General features: G+C 42.6%; 1 protein-coding gene across 1 annotated transcript in view; it reads right to left on the reverse strand.

The window, feature by feature from the left end:
- The window catches only part of LOC310806259 (adhesion G protein-coupled receptor D2), a gene marked incomplete at its 5' end in the record, with an annotated part of 64,029 nt that overhangs the window by 43,270 nt on the left and 1,730 nt on the right, over positions 1–19,029 (reverse strand). Inside the window, 16 exons of the mRNA XM_083672309.1 lie at positions 9,175–9,295; positions 10,264–10,379; positions 10,663–10,796; positions 11,213–11,366; positions 11,513–11,615; positions 12,572–12,675; positions 13,215–13,341; positions 13,478–13,533; positions 14,001–14,115; positions 14,369–14,474; positions 14,649–14,798; positions 14,983–15,094; positions 15,186–15,488; positions 16,463–16,536; positions 17,375–17,560; positions 18,253–18,897. Coding sequence (XP_083528435.1) covers positions 9,175–9,295; positions 10,264–10,379; positions 10,663–10,796; positions 11,213–11,366; positions 11,513–11,615; positions 12,572–12,675; positions 13,215–13,341; positions 13,478–13,533; positions 14,001–14,115; positions 14,369–14,474; positions 14,649–14,798; positions 14,983–15,094; positions 15,186–15,488; positions 16,463–16,536; positions 17,375–17,560; positions 18,253–18,897 — 2,606 coding nt within the window. The remainder of the gene's footprint in view (positions 1–9,174; positions 9,296–10,263; positions 10,380–10,662; positions 10,797–11,212; positions 11,367–11,512; positions 11,616–12,571; positions 12,676–13,214; positions 13,342–13,477; positions 13,534–14,000; positions 14,116–14,368; positions 14,475–14,648; positions 14,799–14,982; positions 15,095–15,185; positions 15,489–16,462; positions 16,537–17,374; positions 17,561–18,252; positions 18,898–19,029) is intronic.

Genomic DNA, 19,029 nt, shown 5'->3' on the forward strand with positions numbered 1-19,029 from the left:
AGATGCCATAAAAGAATCCATGCTGGATTTTAAAATAAACTCTTCAACAATAAACTCTTCAACAGAATTTTGATAGAAAAACTTAAGCAAAGCAATGGCAATATGCATTTATATGGCATATATGCATTTATATGGCAATAATGGCAATATGCATTATTTTTATTTATGTATTTGCTTTAAGGAAAAATAATTATTTAAAAATTAAAAAGCTCTAGACAAGGGATTAAAAAAGTCTATGTAGGTTTTTCGTGTGATTGAACGTGGCAAGTGCTAAATTTGATAATCATCAAATTTGTAACCACTAGAAAGTTAAACGAGGCATAATAACGTCCCTAATGCTGCTGCTGCTTGTTCTGCCTCTCTCACACCCCGGCTGGCAGGGCTTTCATCTCCTAATGAGGCTAAATGACACAGGCTTGACGTACCAGAGACCATGTTAGGGGCCATTCTCGGCCCCTGCCCGGGTCCCTCTCCCTTCTCAAAGGCATTTGATTGGCACATGCTTTCACTTAATGAGGATAATTACTAAGAAAAACAACTGGCGAACCACATCTGCTTAGTGTAAAAAGTCCGGAGCTGGACGCATTTTGGCTGATCTGCCAAGGAGGGAGTAGTGCGCTCTTTTCCCACCTTCGGCAGGCCCGTTCCAATACAAACCCTTACCTCCCCTCCCCTGTCTCCTCCTCTCATCAAACCTCCCCCACTTCCCTCCCTCCTCTCCAGTCGACAAGAACCAGATTAATAGGAATCAGCATGTGGCTGTAAACACTCGTTAGGGCCAGGCGGCTCGGCGGCGGAGGGAGGAAATTACACGAGAGGCGGGTTGGTGTCTGTGTGGTTGGTGTGACAAGCACAAGACAGGCCAGCAGGCTGAGCAACATCACCACTGCTGAAGTTGTTCTTCCTGTTAGTTTATACAATGCTGCTGTTAGAGGAGTTAAGTATGCAGGTTGTCCCCCTACTGTCAATAAGTCTACTTTTGCGAAGATTAGCATGAGCTGATTGGCTTCTTTATGAATATAGGAATTACAGATATCAGTGTTGGTAGTGGTCAAGACAAAGGCTAGCCAATTTAGTATAAAAGATGTAAGGTAAATTGCTCAAATTAATTCTTAGACGAAGCAACACATTACATTTTTCCCTCTCTCTTCAATAATAGCTGTGACATACAATTAAGGATAATTTCTGCAGGAATAATGATTTACAAAGACGAAACGCATGAATAATACATTGCTGTTTATTTTTGTTTAATTTCACTGGAAAAAAGCAAATAGCTCACTTGCAAATTGGCATCTGTATTTGACAGCCTTTACAACCCCCATGCCCCCCTCCCTTTAAAAAAAAAAGAAAAGAAAAAAGATGCTGATTTTTTGCCCCATGCTGACCCAGTTCTCACTAATTATCCACAAAGTATACATCAAAGCAGGCCAAACAGTCCGCAGCACTTAGATTCAAACAGATTTAACAGATCTGCAATGTGGCCGGGCTAGCCCTTTGACTAAACCCACCCATCCAACCCCGTCACAGGCCCACACGTCTCGGAACGTATGACAGTTCGGAGAAGGCAAAGTGGTGAACTTATAAATAGAATGGTCATTGTTCGACGTGCGGTAATTTCGGGTGTTGGAGTGGTTCCTGACACTGTTGGGTGGGCAGGTTGTTATTATAACAAGGGTCATGAAGTCAGAGTCAGCTGATCGCGTGACCCCCCACTCGTAGTCTGTCAGGGAGGGCAAGGCACCATGGTTTGCTTTCATATGACAGAGGCTATTACTAAATTGAGCTGGCAGGTAATTCTAAAGCAAATAAATGCTAGTGGGCTTAACACAAGGAAAAGGTCTTAGGGGTGGTGGTGTGAGCAATGACAGGAATTCTCTCCCCTCTCTTGACAGGAAGCATATTATTCTCCCAGCTTTACTTTCCCAGACCAGTTTAGGGGTATTGCTTTGACTGTGTTTTGGTCCAAAATGTGCCCATTTTATTTTGAAATAACACACACTTCTGTTCTACAGTAAAGATGTATTTAATATTTTTAAAAGTAGTCTATTAAGCAGAGGACTGTATTTTCAATAAATCAAATGTAATTCTTAGATTGTAAATTGTGTTTGTGCATTTGATTAGGGAGTTTAGCTAGAACACCTTGATATTTTAATACTAAAGAGTATCTATTTCTCTCTGTAAGTAGGTGAACACAATATTATATGTGTGACAGTACTCTAAAACTTACAACACTTATTTGCTTCAAATACAACAAGATGAAAAGAGGTGGAAAAAAACAAGAACAAGTTGAGACAAAACACACTAAAAATACACTACTTAAAAAGCGTAATATAGCCTAATTAAAAGTGCCATCTTCTTAGAAATTCATGGTAAGAGACAACGCTGACCTTGATATCCTGTTTAATATTGTTTTATGCTGGTGTTGTTATTTACCAGGCAGCATAAACTGTGGACTTTTGTCAGAGATATATTGTTTTATGCAATTGGACTGCAAACAATAATACATACATTTATTTTTGCTCTAAAATGACCTAAAAACTAAATATAATACAGTAATTAATACTGTATAATAACTTAATTCAGATTATTTACCTACAAAAACATAAGCCTATGAAAAGTTTCTATACCCTAGCATAGAACTTGCCTGAATTTGTACCTTGAAAATCAATTACAAAAACGATTTGCAGCTTAGTAATGTCACTTTATATTAACTGTCAGACATCCCAACTATTGACGAAAAAAAAATAATTAAACATCAGTAGTTTGTCATCAACTGACAATACAAAGGTGTACTTAACCTTGACAAAGTACAATCCTGTATCATGCCAAAAAAGTATCATACAATATCCCTTCCGCCCCCCACCCCCATTGGGCAGTGTGTGTGTGATATGTCCACACTGAAGAGGGGTGTCTTTGAACTTTACAAAGGGACTGGATACCGAGGGGATACTCTTCCTGCCCTCTCAAACAATCAGAAATGAAAAACATTTCCCTGGTCATCTGACCATTGAGGGGGGGGGGTTACCATGTAGGGGAGGAGGAGGAAAGGGGGGGTTCTGGTCTGGCAATGCCCAAGGAAAGGCTGAGAGTTCATATGAGTGGAGTGGACACCTGTCTGGGAAACTGGACTCGACTTTTGTTTTTGTTTCTTTGCGTGCGCTGGTATTTAAAATAACCAGTCTCCCCTTTGTCTGCGGGGGGGGGGGGGGGGGGGGGGAACGGGGAGGTGACGGGAGTGTGAGACACACACACACACACACACACACACACACACACACACACACACACAGAACACAGCCCACTCCCAGGGCACCCCTGTTGGAGGCATCTTGGCATCCATGCAAGTGAGCGTACAAGGAGCGAGCCAAAAACATTCCGGCTGGATCAAGATGGAGGGGGGTTTCTGGTGTGGCCCACTGAGGAGGGGACACAGCTGCGACAGCTGAGAGGAGGGTAAACGGCTCCCCTGATCTCCTCCACAGTCACAACGCAACCACCATTAATCAGGTCCAATCACCAGTACAGGGCTCTGGAGTGGGATCAATTCCATTTGAATTCACTCAATTCCAGGGCTGTCGTGCAGTTCATGAATAGAAATCATGAGCAATTGTCAATTCATGACTTGCATTTCAATTCATCTCTATAATTTGTAGACTTGTAGACGTGCTCCTGAGACACAGCTGAGCTACTGTAACTGGCCTGGGACAGGCCTGGGACAGGCCCAGTACACACCTGAGTGACAATGCTACAAGATTGCATCCGATAGGGCACCCTCTGAGTGACTCTAGCCCAGCTAACGACATTCAGGCTGAAATAACAGAAAAATAATGGAGAAATAATATTCAGAATAGAAGATATGGAGGGAGATCAAACTGTTGGTTAGGAGATGACTTTCTACTTCTCACCTCTAACTGCTGTTACCAATCAACTTAGTCAAATGCTTAGCCTGTCCTGAAGGCTGTCAACACAGCCACAACCAATCAACCAATCATGTCAAATACATAACTGAATTTGAAAAATAGAGAAAGATTCTATGATTGATCTAAGTAAGAACGTCTTGAGTGTCCTCTGGGATTATGTTCTAAACATGTGACCCAAGCTTCCCTACAGTGGCCCACATCCTTATATACATTATATAAGATGTATATAGAGTAGTCATATAATATTCACAAATTCATCATGCACCCTCATTTAGAATATATATTGGATAAAAAGCAATTTTTCTAGTCAATTTTCCTTTGTTTTATTTGCTTCTAAAGGCCTTTTGAGCAGCGGAGCAGCCAGTGTTTATGGGAATCAGTATTGATGAATTGATTAGGTGTCAAGTTTGACTGAGGAATAACAATCTTATTGTAAAAAAGACAAATACTATCTGATATTCCGACATCATACAGCTATTGGATGGTAAACCTCTTCTCACAACAACATATTATGCTGTACATGACATTAAAATGCATATTATGTAACATATACACTAATAGATGTAATTTGGACAAAATGCCTTCACTGAGGCAAAAAAGTTGAAGATTTTTACAATAATAGGCAGTGAGATGGGGATTGGGGAAGACGTCTTATCTATCAGAGTGCACAACGGTTGTTCATTCAAAGTAAAAAATAATGCATTTCATAAAATCTATTCCTTCCTACAAGGATTAACACTTTCTGAAGTACTGCTTCTAGAATAACTATCTATTTATTCAACCAATCATTTCTAAGAAAATCTAAATGGTACAGTCATCAGTTCTGTTCAATAAAATAGCTTAATACACCATATATGCAACTGCTCAAATGAATACAGTTATTGATTTCCCTATCTTTTTCCACTGTTATAACAAGAAGCAGGACGATTGAAATGACACTGCCCTCTTGTGGTGAAAACCCCAAGACGTTACCGTCTTGACAGATTTCATCATGGCGGAATTACAAAAACAAAACTGTCACACATTGACCATTCTCAATACAACTATTCTGTTAACTCAACGCTTACTTTCATGAGAACTCGCAAAGTTCCAGGCCCCTTCACTCTCTGGCTCTCTCTCTTTCTCTCTCTCTCCCCCTTCTCTTTCACACTCTCTCCCTCTCTACGCTCTAAGTTATTGATAGTTTGAAGTTATGGGCTAATAATGCGACGGACAATGCATGGCCAGGAGCCCATTATGCCCAGGTAATGGATAGCTGGGGGGTTTTGAATGACATTGCACAGAGATTGGATGACAGAGGGTCGAGCAATTTATGGCCAAGCAAAACCTCCCCCCCCATGCTATTTTTTTCCAGCTTGATAAGAGAACAGATGAGGCATGGCCATATTTATGGTATATAAGTTCATAAAGACCACAGAGAAAAAAACTAGTTAAAATCTACTCACAGCCTTGGATGTGTAAGGGATTTTAGTGGCAATATGGAGGCAGGATTGCATTTTTAATTGTTTTGATTATTGTGCCTCACCTATGTTGAAGCTATTTGAAAATTCTGTCTCAAATTCATTTTAGCAATCAATTAGATTTCTATGGCGCTGGATGAGATCATTTAGCCTATGTAAGCTATTTGAATATATATTCATTGCAACAATCAATTAGATTTATATTTCGCCAGAGGCATATTTTATTTTCATGAAATATATTTATTATGACTAAAGACAAAGGGAGCTTATGTAGATGCAATGAGTATTTACCAGACTGAAACAAAGCTCAGTCACTACACAACTAGTGTATGAAGCCACACACACATACACACACACACTAATAAATGTTGTAATAAGAAAAAATAAATAAATAACATTTTAACAAATGTGAAAAGCATAATCAAATTCAGTGAAGCATTTTGTTTGGAAGGAAGCACAGCATGCGTACTTGTTTGTTTGTTTGTTTATCATGGTCTGTTAATGTTTAGGTAGAAAGAAAAAAAAAGAACAACACTGTAAGCACTCAAACAATCTTGTCAAGCCCCCTGGGGGGGGCGGGGGGGGGGGATGAAAAAGGCTTGTCAACATTATCTGTTTTATTGATTTAACAGTAAAGCCCAGCAGCTTAAGCTTTATGTTGCTTTGGCTACCCAATTGAAAATACAATACCCACAAATAAAAAATGATTTCCTTAAAACTCCCCCTTTTTTATCCCCTGCTGGAATCACTTGAAGTTTTGCATGCGTTATTAAGTGCTTTTTCATTCTATCATCTTTATGGGTGACCATTATGATATGATTATGTTCAAGTGGGTTTTTCCTTGTGAAGAAATCAATGTCATTTGAGCAAGCAGATACATCTCATCTGGTTCCATATAGGTATATGTCTATAAACTGGGATGTCAGTGACACTGAATGATCATTTCATACCAGAAATCTGTGAAAACATTTGAGAGACATTTGCAACTGTCGTCAACGATACTGCTACAATGCGAGAGTCTTGCTTATTGTACAGTGAGAGAGAGAGAGAGAGAGAGAGAGAGAGAGAGAGGGATGGGGTTAGGCATGGGCCTGGAAATCAGCAGGAAAACAGATGAATCCATTTTAAATTGAACACAGGGGATTGTTATTTTCTTCATGTTCCAGTGGAAAAGGCTGGGCTCAAAAACGCAGTACAGTACAATTAAAAGATCACAGATAGCACTCTGGATGTTTCCTCTGCGCTGAGAACTAAGCCTCTATGACTCACTGAGAGAGCGCTGATGTGATTTCCGTACTTTTGCCATCAAACAAATGCAATACTTCCTCCACTCAAAACAGGACAGTTATAAAAGCAGAATCAAAGAATCAAAAGCATTCCAAACATTTTAATGGCAATACTGGAATCCCACACTGGAGTCCAGCTTCCACTTGGATGAGAAATAATAAAAAAAGAAATAATCTAATTTCAAATACATTCTCTGAAGCCATAATATATACAACATTCACGTCATAGAAATCAAAGATCTAGTAAGTGATACTATCATCAGCATGAACTGCGCTTACAACACAGTGAATAACAGATCAGCGGTAGTGTCATCGGAGCAGCTTTCTACATAGCAGGGGACCAGGGGTGGTCTGGCCTATTCTCTTTAGCCAAAGCCTTTAACACAGGGGGCTATTATGCAGGAGCAGCTGGCTATTATAGGCTCCCCATCAGCACCCTGACACTGCAGCCTGTTCAACCGCTTCATTAATTTCTCCTCAGACTGTGGTTGTTGACCAGTCTGACCTCAGCACTCCTCACTGGACAATTGCGGTTGTTTGAAAAATGAATACCCCCCCCACACCTTTTTTTCTATTAAAGCCGTGCCTGCTTTTTTTACTACATCATTTGATTATAAGGAGCAATAAACACACACTATGGTTGGGTGATCATTTTCTCCCAGAGACATGACAACGCACAACTGATGCTGAATGAATGTAAACTCTAAACCACAAACTTGTCTATCACAAAGCACTTTAAAATACTTGCAGTCATGTTCCTTATTAGTGAGGAATGGAGGCTTGAAGGACAATTTCTTTATTCAGTTTTCTACACTGCTTAGCAAGGCAAACCACTGCTAGTAATGGTTGGATTTGCTCTGTTCAGCTAAAAGGGAAGCAGTCCAGCCGAGTTGTGACTTCATCTCAACTAATAAGAAGTCTGCATTAATTATTGTTGTGATATAAAAATGTAATTAGATGTGAGAGAGAAACTGAACTATTTATAGAGAGAGTTTGCTTAATGATCTGACTGGCTAAATCTCTATTGATTTCTTGTTAAATATATGGCTCAATTAAAGATACAACTGATTAAAGATGACTACAAATTGCAAAGCAGGATGGCAACACTGCAGAGCGGCGCACCAGGGTACACTGCAACCAGAGAATTACATGATTCTCTCTCCCTATGTCTTCAAAAGCCAAAAATGAAGTTACACTGGAATTAATGTTTTCATGTGAAAACCAATATTTCTCAAGCTAATGTTAATTATGTGTGAGGAGTGAAATTGAGGCATATTACCTCATTCCTGAGGTATAACAAAACCTTGAACATTCTAATGTTTTCATGGGTTTTATGGGTTTTCATTTGTTTTTATGGAATTAGATTTTATGGAAATTACATTTTAAGAAATTCATTATTGCTATATCATACATTTCTGTGACAAATAATTTACTATAATCACAAATGTTTTTTCTGTGACTTCTGCTCAAAAAATATAAATAAATGTATGATATTTTCACTGAGTAACACTATATGCTATACAGTGCCTTTTACTGACATAAATGGCTTAACGAGGTACCTCCACAGAAACAAATACAAATAAAAATACAAAGCCAATAGTGTATTTTTATATATTGCTGAAATATTGTGACTTATTTACTAACACTAAGAAACCAAAATTAATGATCTTCTTTTTATAACAAGGGTAGTTTTTCTTTTGTAAACAGAAGCATCTGTTTAACACAAGCAGAACATTATCCATTCCTCTTTAAACTCTTGTCTCTGACCAATAAAAGTAAAACCTTGACATTTTTTGTTCCCTTACAAAGAAGTCACAATGTTTAATGGAAAAGCTTTCTAATTTAACAGAAACATATTGTATGTTTTCGGCGAGATTGGTCGAGTCCCTTAAGAAATCTTATCAGCCACAATTATTGATTTATGTCCTTTCCCCAGGCCTCATATGTGTGTTAAGTTCTAATACCACATCCTTATACTGCAGAACCAGAGCTGTTACAAGAAGAATGGTTTCAACTGAAACTTGAGCCACTGTCATCAATATTAATGCCAATGGTCCTTCAATCTCCACTGTTTGTACCAATCAACTGTACAACAGTTAATGTGTCTGTCCCTCCTCAATGTAGACTTCCTTTTCAAATACCTATTTATTGACTTATCGAAGTACACACACTTGTGTAACACAGTGGAAGTGGAGCTATCTCAGGAAATAGAGAGTCTGAGTGAGTGTGTGTGTGTGTGTGTGTGTGTGTGTGTGTGTGTGTGTGTGTGTGTGTGTGTGTGTGTGTGTGTGAGAGAGAGAGAGAGAGATAAAGGGGGGGTAGAGAGTTAGTGAGTTAGAGTGAGTGACACAGGGTGAGTGTGGGAGAAAAAGAAAAGGAAAGAGAGAGACAGAGAAAAAATAAAACAGAACAAGAGTGAGAGAGAGAAAGAAAGAAAGAAAGAAAGAAAGAAAGAGAGACACAGACCTACACAGAGAGTGTGTGCATGCTCCAGGAACAGTGCAGTACCTGCAGTGAGTTGAGCAGGATGAAGATGTAGGCCATGGCTATGGAGAAGGGCACCAGGACGCCACAGAGCCAGGTCAGGCCTAGGATGGGCAGCAACACCAGCACCGCTTTCACCGCAGCCCTGGAAACAACCACACCACCGCCGCCAAATACCCCTCCATTACCATACAAGCTGATGAGCTGGGCCCCGTGCTAGAACACACTCATATCCACCCAATCCAGCCACCTCTCACACAGAAACTCCCCATCAGTTTAATGATCGCTCCGTGCTCAACTCGTTGGACTGGCTGGCTCCTTGTGGGCCAAGCGGGGCAGGTTGGCACTCGGGGCACGGGGCGGGTCATTCCAAGCACAACATGGGCAGCTGGTTATTCTCACACGGTGACAATTTCCACAGTAAATCGGCCTTAATTCTGTTTAGGATGAAATTACCTTCCCGTTCAGGTGACCGCTAAACCGCACCAGCTGTGGCAGCCGGGCAAGGCCCTAGCTTATTCAGCGGAGGAATGTGTTTTGGTTTCCACTGGAGCTGCCATCGCTGGCCGGCTAACGCTCAACACCTACCATTGATATCCCTCCACAGAGTCTTTACTGTGGACCCTCGCAGCCACAGAAATAACATTTATACCTTAGAACGGTTTCCTCTGATAGATTGTCAACAGCGATTCTGGGAATGCATTATACCGTACAGTTGTATCATTGTTTTGGACCATATTTAGCACCAGTTATGAAAATAAAAACTGGGGAAACCAAGATAGAAAGTGACACAATGACAACTTTAACTGGTTGAGTTCTATCTGAGCACCACTGAAGATGACACACACACACACACACACACATTTCACTAACAGTGTGTGGACATTTCAAGGGAAGAAATACACCAACACACTACTCTCTGTCCCTAATCATGTTATACAGGTGCGTTATAGGTAGACTAATAATAACAGAAAAAATCTTAACCAAATAACAAAACAAACCTATATATCCTGTTGCTTTGGATGAGGCACAAAGAGATGACTGTAGCGAGTACACCCTTTCCATTCCACATGCAGAAATAGCTGATAAATATCGCCCCCCAGTGGTACTGACCTGATCTGCTCGTAGGCCTGCTCCGCAGGGCTGCTGCCCATGGCCAGCATGATGGACCTCCTCTTGGCTGTAGAGATGGTGATGACCACCACCCGGGTCAGAACCATGATGTTCACCTGGAAGAGGGGAGAGCAATAACATAACTCTGATGCTATGAAACGATTTAATCTATTGCTGTTGTATAGCGTCAACCGCTCTCTCGATGACGCACATAGTAAGGGGGATGGTATGAGTAGGGTGTACAGGGACTGTTGGTACTGTAGACCGCCCGCTGTTTTGTTCTAAGAACGGTAAATTAGTGGCCAGTTTAGGATGAGTTGTGGTGGCGTCTGGAGTCTTGGGATGAAAGCCTGCCTGACTGCTGACTGGCACATACTGTATCATGATTATGTATGTTACCATGATGATGAAGATGACGGGCCCAGCGAAGCCCCAGATGACTCCGTTCTGTACGCTGAGCCAGCAGTGTCCATCGGCAGAGTACTTCCCTGAGGCAGAGGCCAGCGTGATGGTGACAATCAACACGGGGAGGCCTGGACGGAGGGAGGGAGAAATGAACACACACCGCTACCGCTCAGAATCCATTGTCAGGGCGAATGCTGTTATTACCAAATGAACTATTGTAGCAATTCAACATGCTGAGGATGCGTATCATATAATATTGTCTTGCACTAGGTCTCTCTTCAAATAAAATGTGTTATCCACCAGCTGTTGAGAGAGTACATTTTGATTACTTTATCAATTACATTTATATATCGTGTTAGTACTTAAGGAGAGTGTGTGTGTGTGTGAAGATAACAGTACTTCATTAGCACTTCACACTTGTTCTATTATTGTTCTATGCTTTATTCGTAATCAGGAGGGGTGTGTGTGTGTGTGTGTGTGTGTGTGTGTGTGTGTGTGTGTGTGTGTGTGTGTGTGTGTGTGTGTGTGTGTGTGTGTGTCCTACCCCAGCCAATAAGATAGTAGTACTTCATGTGTCGGTCTTCGCTTAGGTTGACAGTCACCACTTTGCTCCACAGCAGAAGTCCTTCCACCAGCATCCAGCTGAACGCTGCCATGAAGAACAGGTGGAGGAGGGCCGCCACCAGGGTACAGGCCACCTGACAACCAGGGGGATCAGGGGGTCAAAGGTCAGATAAACCACAGACGATTGAGAGACTAGCCACTGTGTGTGTGTGTGTGTGTGTGTGTGTGTGTGTGTGTGTGTGTGTGTGTGTGTGTGTGTGTGTGTGTCTGATGAGCCTACCTTATTGTTGATAGCTGAGCCACTGCAGAGCAGCACGACCTGGGCACAGGTCAGGGCGATGAACAGGTTTTTGTGGATGGACGTCCTGTCTGATTTGGGAATGCTGTTCAGGATAAAGACGTGTTGTGTTAAAGGCACTCATTTTCAACAGTCATACAATCGATTTGACCTGTGTATAATAGTTTAATAGTGTATAATGTGTGTGTGCGTGCGTGCGTGCGTGCACGTGCATGCGCGTGCATGTGCGAGTGTGTGTGTGTGTGTCTGTTCACCTAGGCTGATTTAAGTGTGACCGAGCCATGAATCTCCTGGTCAAATCGTCTATTCAAACACACAGCTGATTGGGATCTCCCTAGATGACCCGAAGAGTTAATTAACTCCAGTGTAATGCCACCATAAACCTTCAGAGTACACTCACAGGGAGCACAGGAGGACAGAGATAACTAATTATTGCATTAGCACTGTTCAATACTGATTCCTACTTAAAACAGCACACTGTTGACAGGAGGAATTCCAACAGTGTGTGGCTGGTGTGACCAGTGTTGGGTTGATTCTATTTCAATTCAGTCAACTCGGGAGAGGAATTTAGACTTAATCTCAGAGAATTAATGGGTCATTTTCATTCAAATCAAATCGACTCTTTAATCCAAATCGATTTGACTCTTTGTTGCTGCTCAGGCGTTTGAATCAGGTTTATAGTTTTGCAAGCAATTCCACAAGTGGCGCTGTGAACGTTGCTGCTACTTTAAGTGTTTTAGAAGGGGCTTTCTTGCGTTGTCATTCAGTAATGTTATCATAACCTACTTATTGTTACTTGCGAGAAGACTTCTACATGACTAAAATTGTATAAAGTAAAGAAATGAACAGACAATTCTCATGAGTGCTGGCTCAAAATGGGGCCATGCAGGCTTTGAGTGTAAAGCTAAGACAGTGAGAGCAGAGGAGTCTAGTCTCAAGTCAAATGAGGCCATGTTGGCTCAGTCCGGTCTGCAGTTTCACAGGGGAGGATGAGGTTTTAGCAGTGGCAGCGGCGACGGCTAGACGGCGGCTAACACTCACTCTAGCACGGTGAACAGCATCAAGGTTACCACCAGTGCGCAGAGAGAGGCCCCGGAGCCGATGAACGTCAGCTTTGTCAAGACAAGCTCCTCTTCTGGACTCCACTGTGGGGAGGAGAGAGATGCAGAGACACACAGTAGCATGGCCAAGTCAACACACGCTCTTCATATATATATATATATATATTTACAAAAAAGGACACACACACACATTCTTTTCATAACACGTTCTGTGTCCCATTTTCACCACCCTTCTCCTGAAGTATGCTCTGGACTGAGGTATACTGTATAGCTCAGTCAGTGGACTTCTACGTGTGGATGAATGAGCGACTTTGCATGGTTCTCTAAACATGCAGTGACATCTACTGGACAATGTGGCATAGTGCACATTGTTGGATGAGCTTGATAAAGACAACTCAACACATAACTATCCATGAGCATATGTGTGTGTGTGTGTGTGTGTGTGTGTGTGTGTGTGTGTGTGTGTGTGTGTGTGTGTGTGTTCACTTAAACTAGCTTCTTTACATTTGTTTCATTCCAAACACAAGTGAACGTAAACACATGAGATCCACTGAGGTAATATTGTATCTATCTTGCATTTCCCTTCATATCTGCCTTAGAAATGAATGACATCCGTTAGTTACCTTGGCCTCCATGTAATTCATTAGGACGGCGAAGTTAGTGGTGTGGTTACAAAAACAGGATGTGACATCAGAGCCTGCATAGGTCACCCTGCAGCCTTCATTGGACCAACCATTGGAGTGCCCGGTCCTGTGTAGCCATTTCACAAAACACCTCAGAAATCAATACAGATGTCACTGCGAAACATTTGTACGACATTTACAACTTATCCCAACTGACATGTACTCAGGGGATGTCGCTCAGACATACTGTTGGTCATACTTACGTCAGGCTGAAATTCCAAAAGGCACAAACAGGCGTGACTCTCTGAGAATACTCCACCTAGAACAGAAACAGATGTTTCTCTCTTGCACTCCTCCACCAGATGAGCCAAAAGCAACACAAGATCGGTCCAGGGGGCTTACTCACAAACCTCTGCCAACTCTCAACTTTGTGAATACAGTACATGTCAAGTAAATGACACATACTGTATAATATTTTGAAAGTTTGTATCAGAATGTCATGATTCCTATACCCATTGCTAGTCCCTATTCCCCGACCGCCATGACTACGACATTCTGGCCTGGAATGGGTTGGAAATTGGTATTCTGTAGCTTGAACCGAAATATTCTATGATTGTTGGGATCAGGGGACGCTGCCTAAGAACAGAAACTGAGGAACACCCATACATCTTACGTCACACACAATACACATCAATCACCTAAAGACACCCCCCATACAGTTACACACCCTATGACTTAGAAAGTATAACAGTTATACAGTATTACATGGTGGTCAGCAGGCCTTACCACATGCGAGGAGGAGAGGGTGTAGTGGACCGCCACTGGGATGCTCTGGGCCTTGGACGCGTCTCGGACTGTGGCTGAGATGACTGCAGTGGCCAGGCGACCAGGGACTAGTCCACTATAGGGAAACCACAAGGCAGCTCACTTTTATACCAGTTGGTTCATGCTAGTAAGGACAACTAGATCTTATATGGTTAAGATCAGTGTTAACACTTTCAGTCTATACAGGCAGAGAACACATAGGATCTTGATCTTCTGTATAGAAGAGTAGCTGGAGGCTCTAGAGTTGAACCCATATCAGAGGATTATTTGGATGATGTTACTGTCGCTAGAGTATGTGGAGTTGGAGATGTAAGGGGAGAGACTCAGACCTGTTTTCACTGTGGTCCTTAGATGAAGGCTCCCGCTCTCCCGATGGAGACTGGATCTCCATCAGATGGCAGTAGTAGGTATGGATGAACATGACTTCCTTATAACCTGAGGGAGCAACATTCAACATTTAACAACATTCAAGAATTCCGTGACCAAAGACCATACTGATGCTGTCCATGTTTGTGTTTGTTCAATATCTGTTGTGTGTGTGCATCATTGCGTGTGTGTGCATCATTGTGTGTGCACGTGTGGTCATGCGTGTGTGTGCGTGTACTTTACCGAGGTTGTGTAATCTCTGGACTTCAGTGTCGGGGATGAGCAGCTCGTCATGGCTACTGCTAGTGCTGCTGGTGTGGCTGCCAAACGCTGATGGTTTAAACACACAGCTACAGCTCATCTGGGACAGCTTCCTCCCCTCAATGTGCACATCTAGGAACAAATAAATATACACAAAGAAAAAGGAGTCTCATATAAAGTCATATAACATCATAGTCATTTAGCTTATTTCCTACTTGATCCAATGCAGTCCAGTTAAGACATATTTAGTATGTGGCCCATGTGGGGATAAGACCCACGACTCAAAGACAACGATGGACACAAGCAATAAAGTCACCTATGTTTTTGGTTGAAAGTGTGAAGCTTTTCCCGTCTGCAGATAGCACATCCGCTAACGCTCCCGTCAGCTTGTCAATGCTGTCAACCACAGTGAATGGCCCCACTGTAGCCTGAAAGTAACACAAAAACACATCACCCTCTACTCAACAAAAAACGTTTCCCCCATCAGAGCACATTCAAAACTGCGAGCGTCAGACGCACCCCATCCTCTGTTAAATCCAACCACTTGGTGGCCATTTTGGGGTCCAGGATGTGGCTGGCCAGTTTCAGGTAGTTGGTGGCGATGGAGACCATGGCCTCGGTATGAGTAGAGGTGGAGGTGGGGATGGAGATGATCTGGGTAGCTGCAGCCAGCTCCATCATCTGGGTGAGGTAGAGCACGTCCGTAGGGGTGAGGAGCTCTGGGCCGCCCTCCTCCAGGATCCTCAGGAGCACTCCGGTCAGGTGGTCCTGAGAGGAAAGGTCTCTTTCTGACGACGCGTTGACGCTCATTTCTTCTATTACCTGAAGGAAATAAAACAGAACATGGTGGCACTTCACGTGGCATTTCGCTTATGAACTATGTACTAGAGAACTAGGTCAAATACGTGTCAAACACCTGTGCTTGATTTACTTGGAGTTAGCACAATTGGGAATATTCCATTTGGATGTGTTTTCTTAACGTGGATTAACGTATGATGTATTTTAAATTGTAAAATAAAATAAAATATATTCACTCCATTGTACCAAGCAAACTAAATTAAATGCACCCTTAAGAATTTGTCATGCTTTAGATTTGCTTTGGTAACCAGAAGGTATCTACTCAGTATGAGTGTATAAGTATGAGCATAAGAGCTCAGAAACTCATTATAACTATGCAGTTACGACACAGTAACCACATATAAGATATATTCAACAATGAATGAATTGTGATGTATGTGTGAGCAGGCCCAATTCTACCTCAAATAAGTAACTCACGCAGACATTCTAATGCAGGGTCCACTGAATGTGTACAACCAGGAGGCAGGGTAAGAGCAAAAACACAAGTTACAAGAACTAATACCCTTATGATGCTATAATACTGTACTAACATAGTAAAAATAAAAAGATAAATACTGTACTAACCTACTGTACTAACCTAGTAAAAGAAAAGCATAGTGAATTCACATGTGTTGCAGTTCTATTTCCTTAAAATGTGCCTCACAATGTGAGGCTTTAGAGACAACATTCTAGGACCGTAAACTAGTACCACTAGATTACTACAATGGGATGTATCACACATGAAACTACTTATTTTGGATATCTTGGGACAGCGTTGTGAACATTTCTCAGGCTAAAAATACACTCTGAGATACTGGGGGGGTGGGGGGGGGGGTGGATATTGATGCTGCCATTGGATTGCTGTGGTTGGATGCAGAGGCAGGACTGGTGTGGTTGTGTTTTTGATTGGTAATTCTGTGAAACTAATAGGCTACAGCTGTGTGAACTTTCCAACTCACAGGTTTGGCAAGCGGATCCTTGCTCACTTTGGTGAAAAACTTGGTCTTGGGAAAGCCAAAGATGTCCAACCCTTCTGTGATCAACAATTGAAGAGGAAAAAAAGATCAATGCAAGATGTTGTGAGATATACTGTATGACAAATATGAAAGAACTCAAGTAGTAACATCCTGTGAATTGCACATGATTGCATGCCATCCAAAATGATATACAGTGCCCTGCGTAAGTAATGGGAAAGTGAAGCATTTTTTCTTCTTTTTGCTCTACACTCTAGGAGTTTGGATTACAAAAACAATTACTATGAGGTTATCAGCTTTTATTTGATGGTATTTGTGTACATATTGGTTTCACCATTCAGAAATTACAACACTTTTTATATACATAGTTCCCCTATTTTCGGGTACCCAAAAGTAATGGGACAATTGGCTTGAAGTTGTTTCTGGTAAGTCAGTGTTCTGTCACATCATTTGTGTAGGCATAAGAGACCTGTCAATGTCTAGTATTGATTCTAGGCTTTGTGTTTGCCTTTACAGTTTGTTACTGGTGCCTGTCAACATGAGGACCAAAGAGGTGTGAATCAAAGTCATGGAAGTCATTATTAGGCAGAAAAATCAGAAACATAGCCAAAACCTTTGGCTTGCCAAAATCAACAGTTTGGAACAACATTCAAAAGAAAAAGCACTGGTAAACTCAGCAATCTCAAACAGGCCAAGGAAGACATCCACAGTGGAGACCGAAGAATACCATGTACATGAACACTGAACCAGATATTGTTTATTCAGTGCAATCTTGATGGGTAGGTAAAACACTCATGAATGACTACTGTTTTCATTGACTGATTCTTGTTTTTAATGACTGATTCTTGTTTTGAATGGCTATGTCTTCTTTTGAATGAGTAAACAGTGTGAAATCACCTTTCTCAAACTGGCAGACCGCCCCTCTGGACGTCTCACATACATCCAGGCCCCAGCTTCCACTCAGGGGGTCAAAGGTGACACACTCCCCATTCTGGGGCGCGTAGACCACCTCGGAGGAGAAGTTGTGATAGGCCACATCCAGAAGGGAGTACAGAAACTGGCCGACCAACTCGCTGCCATTTCCTAGTGAGGAAAGAAAAACGAAAAACAAAACAGAAAGAATATAAACCCTCCAATGGTTCAATAGCCTACATACCAATACTTGAAGACGTTGAAAGGCATATTGACATAATGTAGCGTGTGCCCCTTATTTGTTTGGTTTTCCATGAGGTCAGAATGAGTCAAAGTTTGTCAATGGTCTGATAAGCAGGGGAAGGGCCTGTTCTGATATTCTGCACAGAGACAGATCATCTGCCTTGTGTGTTCTCTGTTCTACCAGAGGAGAACTGGAGCCGTACTGAGTAACTCGCATGACTCACTGGGGACAACTATGTCAGAGAGGGGAGTTTGTTTTGAAGGGTGGGATTCAGTATTACAGCACACATGAAATATTTACAACCATTAGGGCTGAGTTTGCCAATTACAACTTGGCCACTGGCTCCCCTATTCATGAGGAGCTGCTGCTGCCTGGACGAGACAGGGAACCTCCGCAGTAGGCAGCTCTGGAACTCATAATGTGAGTAAGCCTGAATCACAGAGAGAGGAGGGGGGAAAGGGCTGAGAGAGAGAGCAGGGGGGAATAGATGAGTGAGGGGGAAGGAGAGGGGGATGGAGAGAGAGAGAAATAGGAAATAGAAATGCAGAGGGGGAGAGAGAGAGAAAAGGCAGGTATAGTCCGGTTTAAATCAACTGCGTCTGCCCAGGCGCTGTTTTACCTTGACACGGGGAGTCTCCCCAGAGCTTCTTGAGGGAGGACTCGATTTCGAGGGCTGCAGTGCTCCACTTGAACGACAACCCGAAGGAAACGGGCGATGAGCACTCTTTTTCCATGGTGTAGATTTCACTGTTGTTCAACACCCGTTTCCAAATGTGCAGCTGCGTGATGCTCCCCGAGAAAGACTCAGCGCTCTTGAACGAACCCCCGAAGGTGTCCTGTTCTTGGCCGATGATGAACAGGCCATCAGGGCCCATGTCCCCCGAGCCGTAGAGGCTGTCCCCCTGGTTGACCAGCATCCCGTCGGCGAAGAGTGCCCAGCGCCCACCGGTGCGGGCCCAGCTCACACACACCGAGTGCCAGGAGCCATCATGGGGGAAGGCCTCCTGGTAGGGCCCGTGAGTCCCATGGATCAGCAGAGCCAGCTGGACGAGCTGGCCCTGGACCAGCGTTGCACGGAGCTGGAACTCATTAATGAATGACTGGATGGAATAAGAGAAGACGGTGGAAATTCCAAAGCAGCTCGGATCGAAGCGGAGGCGGGTGCAAACGGTCACGGCGCCCATGGCGGGGAACTTGTGCAGGAGCCGCGCGTTCTTCCTGTCTGATCTCCCCGCAAACTCCAGGATCAGGGTCTCCGAGGAAGCTTTTTCCATGTGGATAAGAGAGTGAACAGTTGTATGCATTATGCTGTAATATAAAAACTGGAACCAGACATAAAAGGACGAATATTACTCAGTTCTATTTGCGGTCATATTCAAGTTGTAAACACTTGGGA

The sequence above is a fragment of the Argentina silus genome, assembly GCF_951799395.1.
Source record: "Argentina silus genome assembly, chromosome: 6".
Classification (NCBI taxonomy): Eukaryota; Metazoa; Chordata; class Actinopteri; order Argentiniformes; family Argentinidae; genus Argentina; species Argentina silus.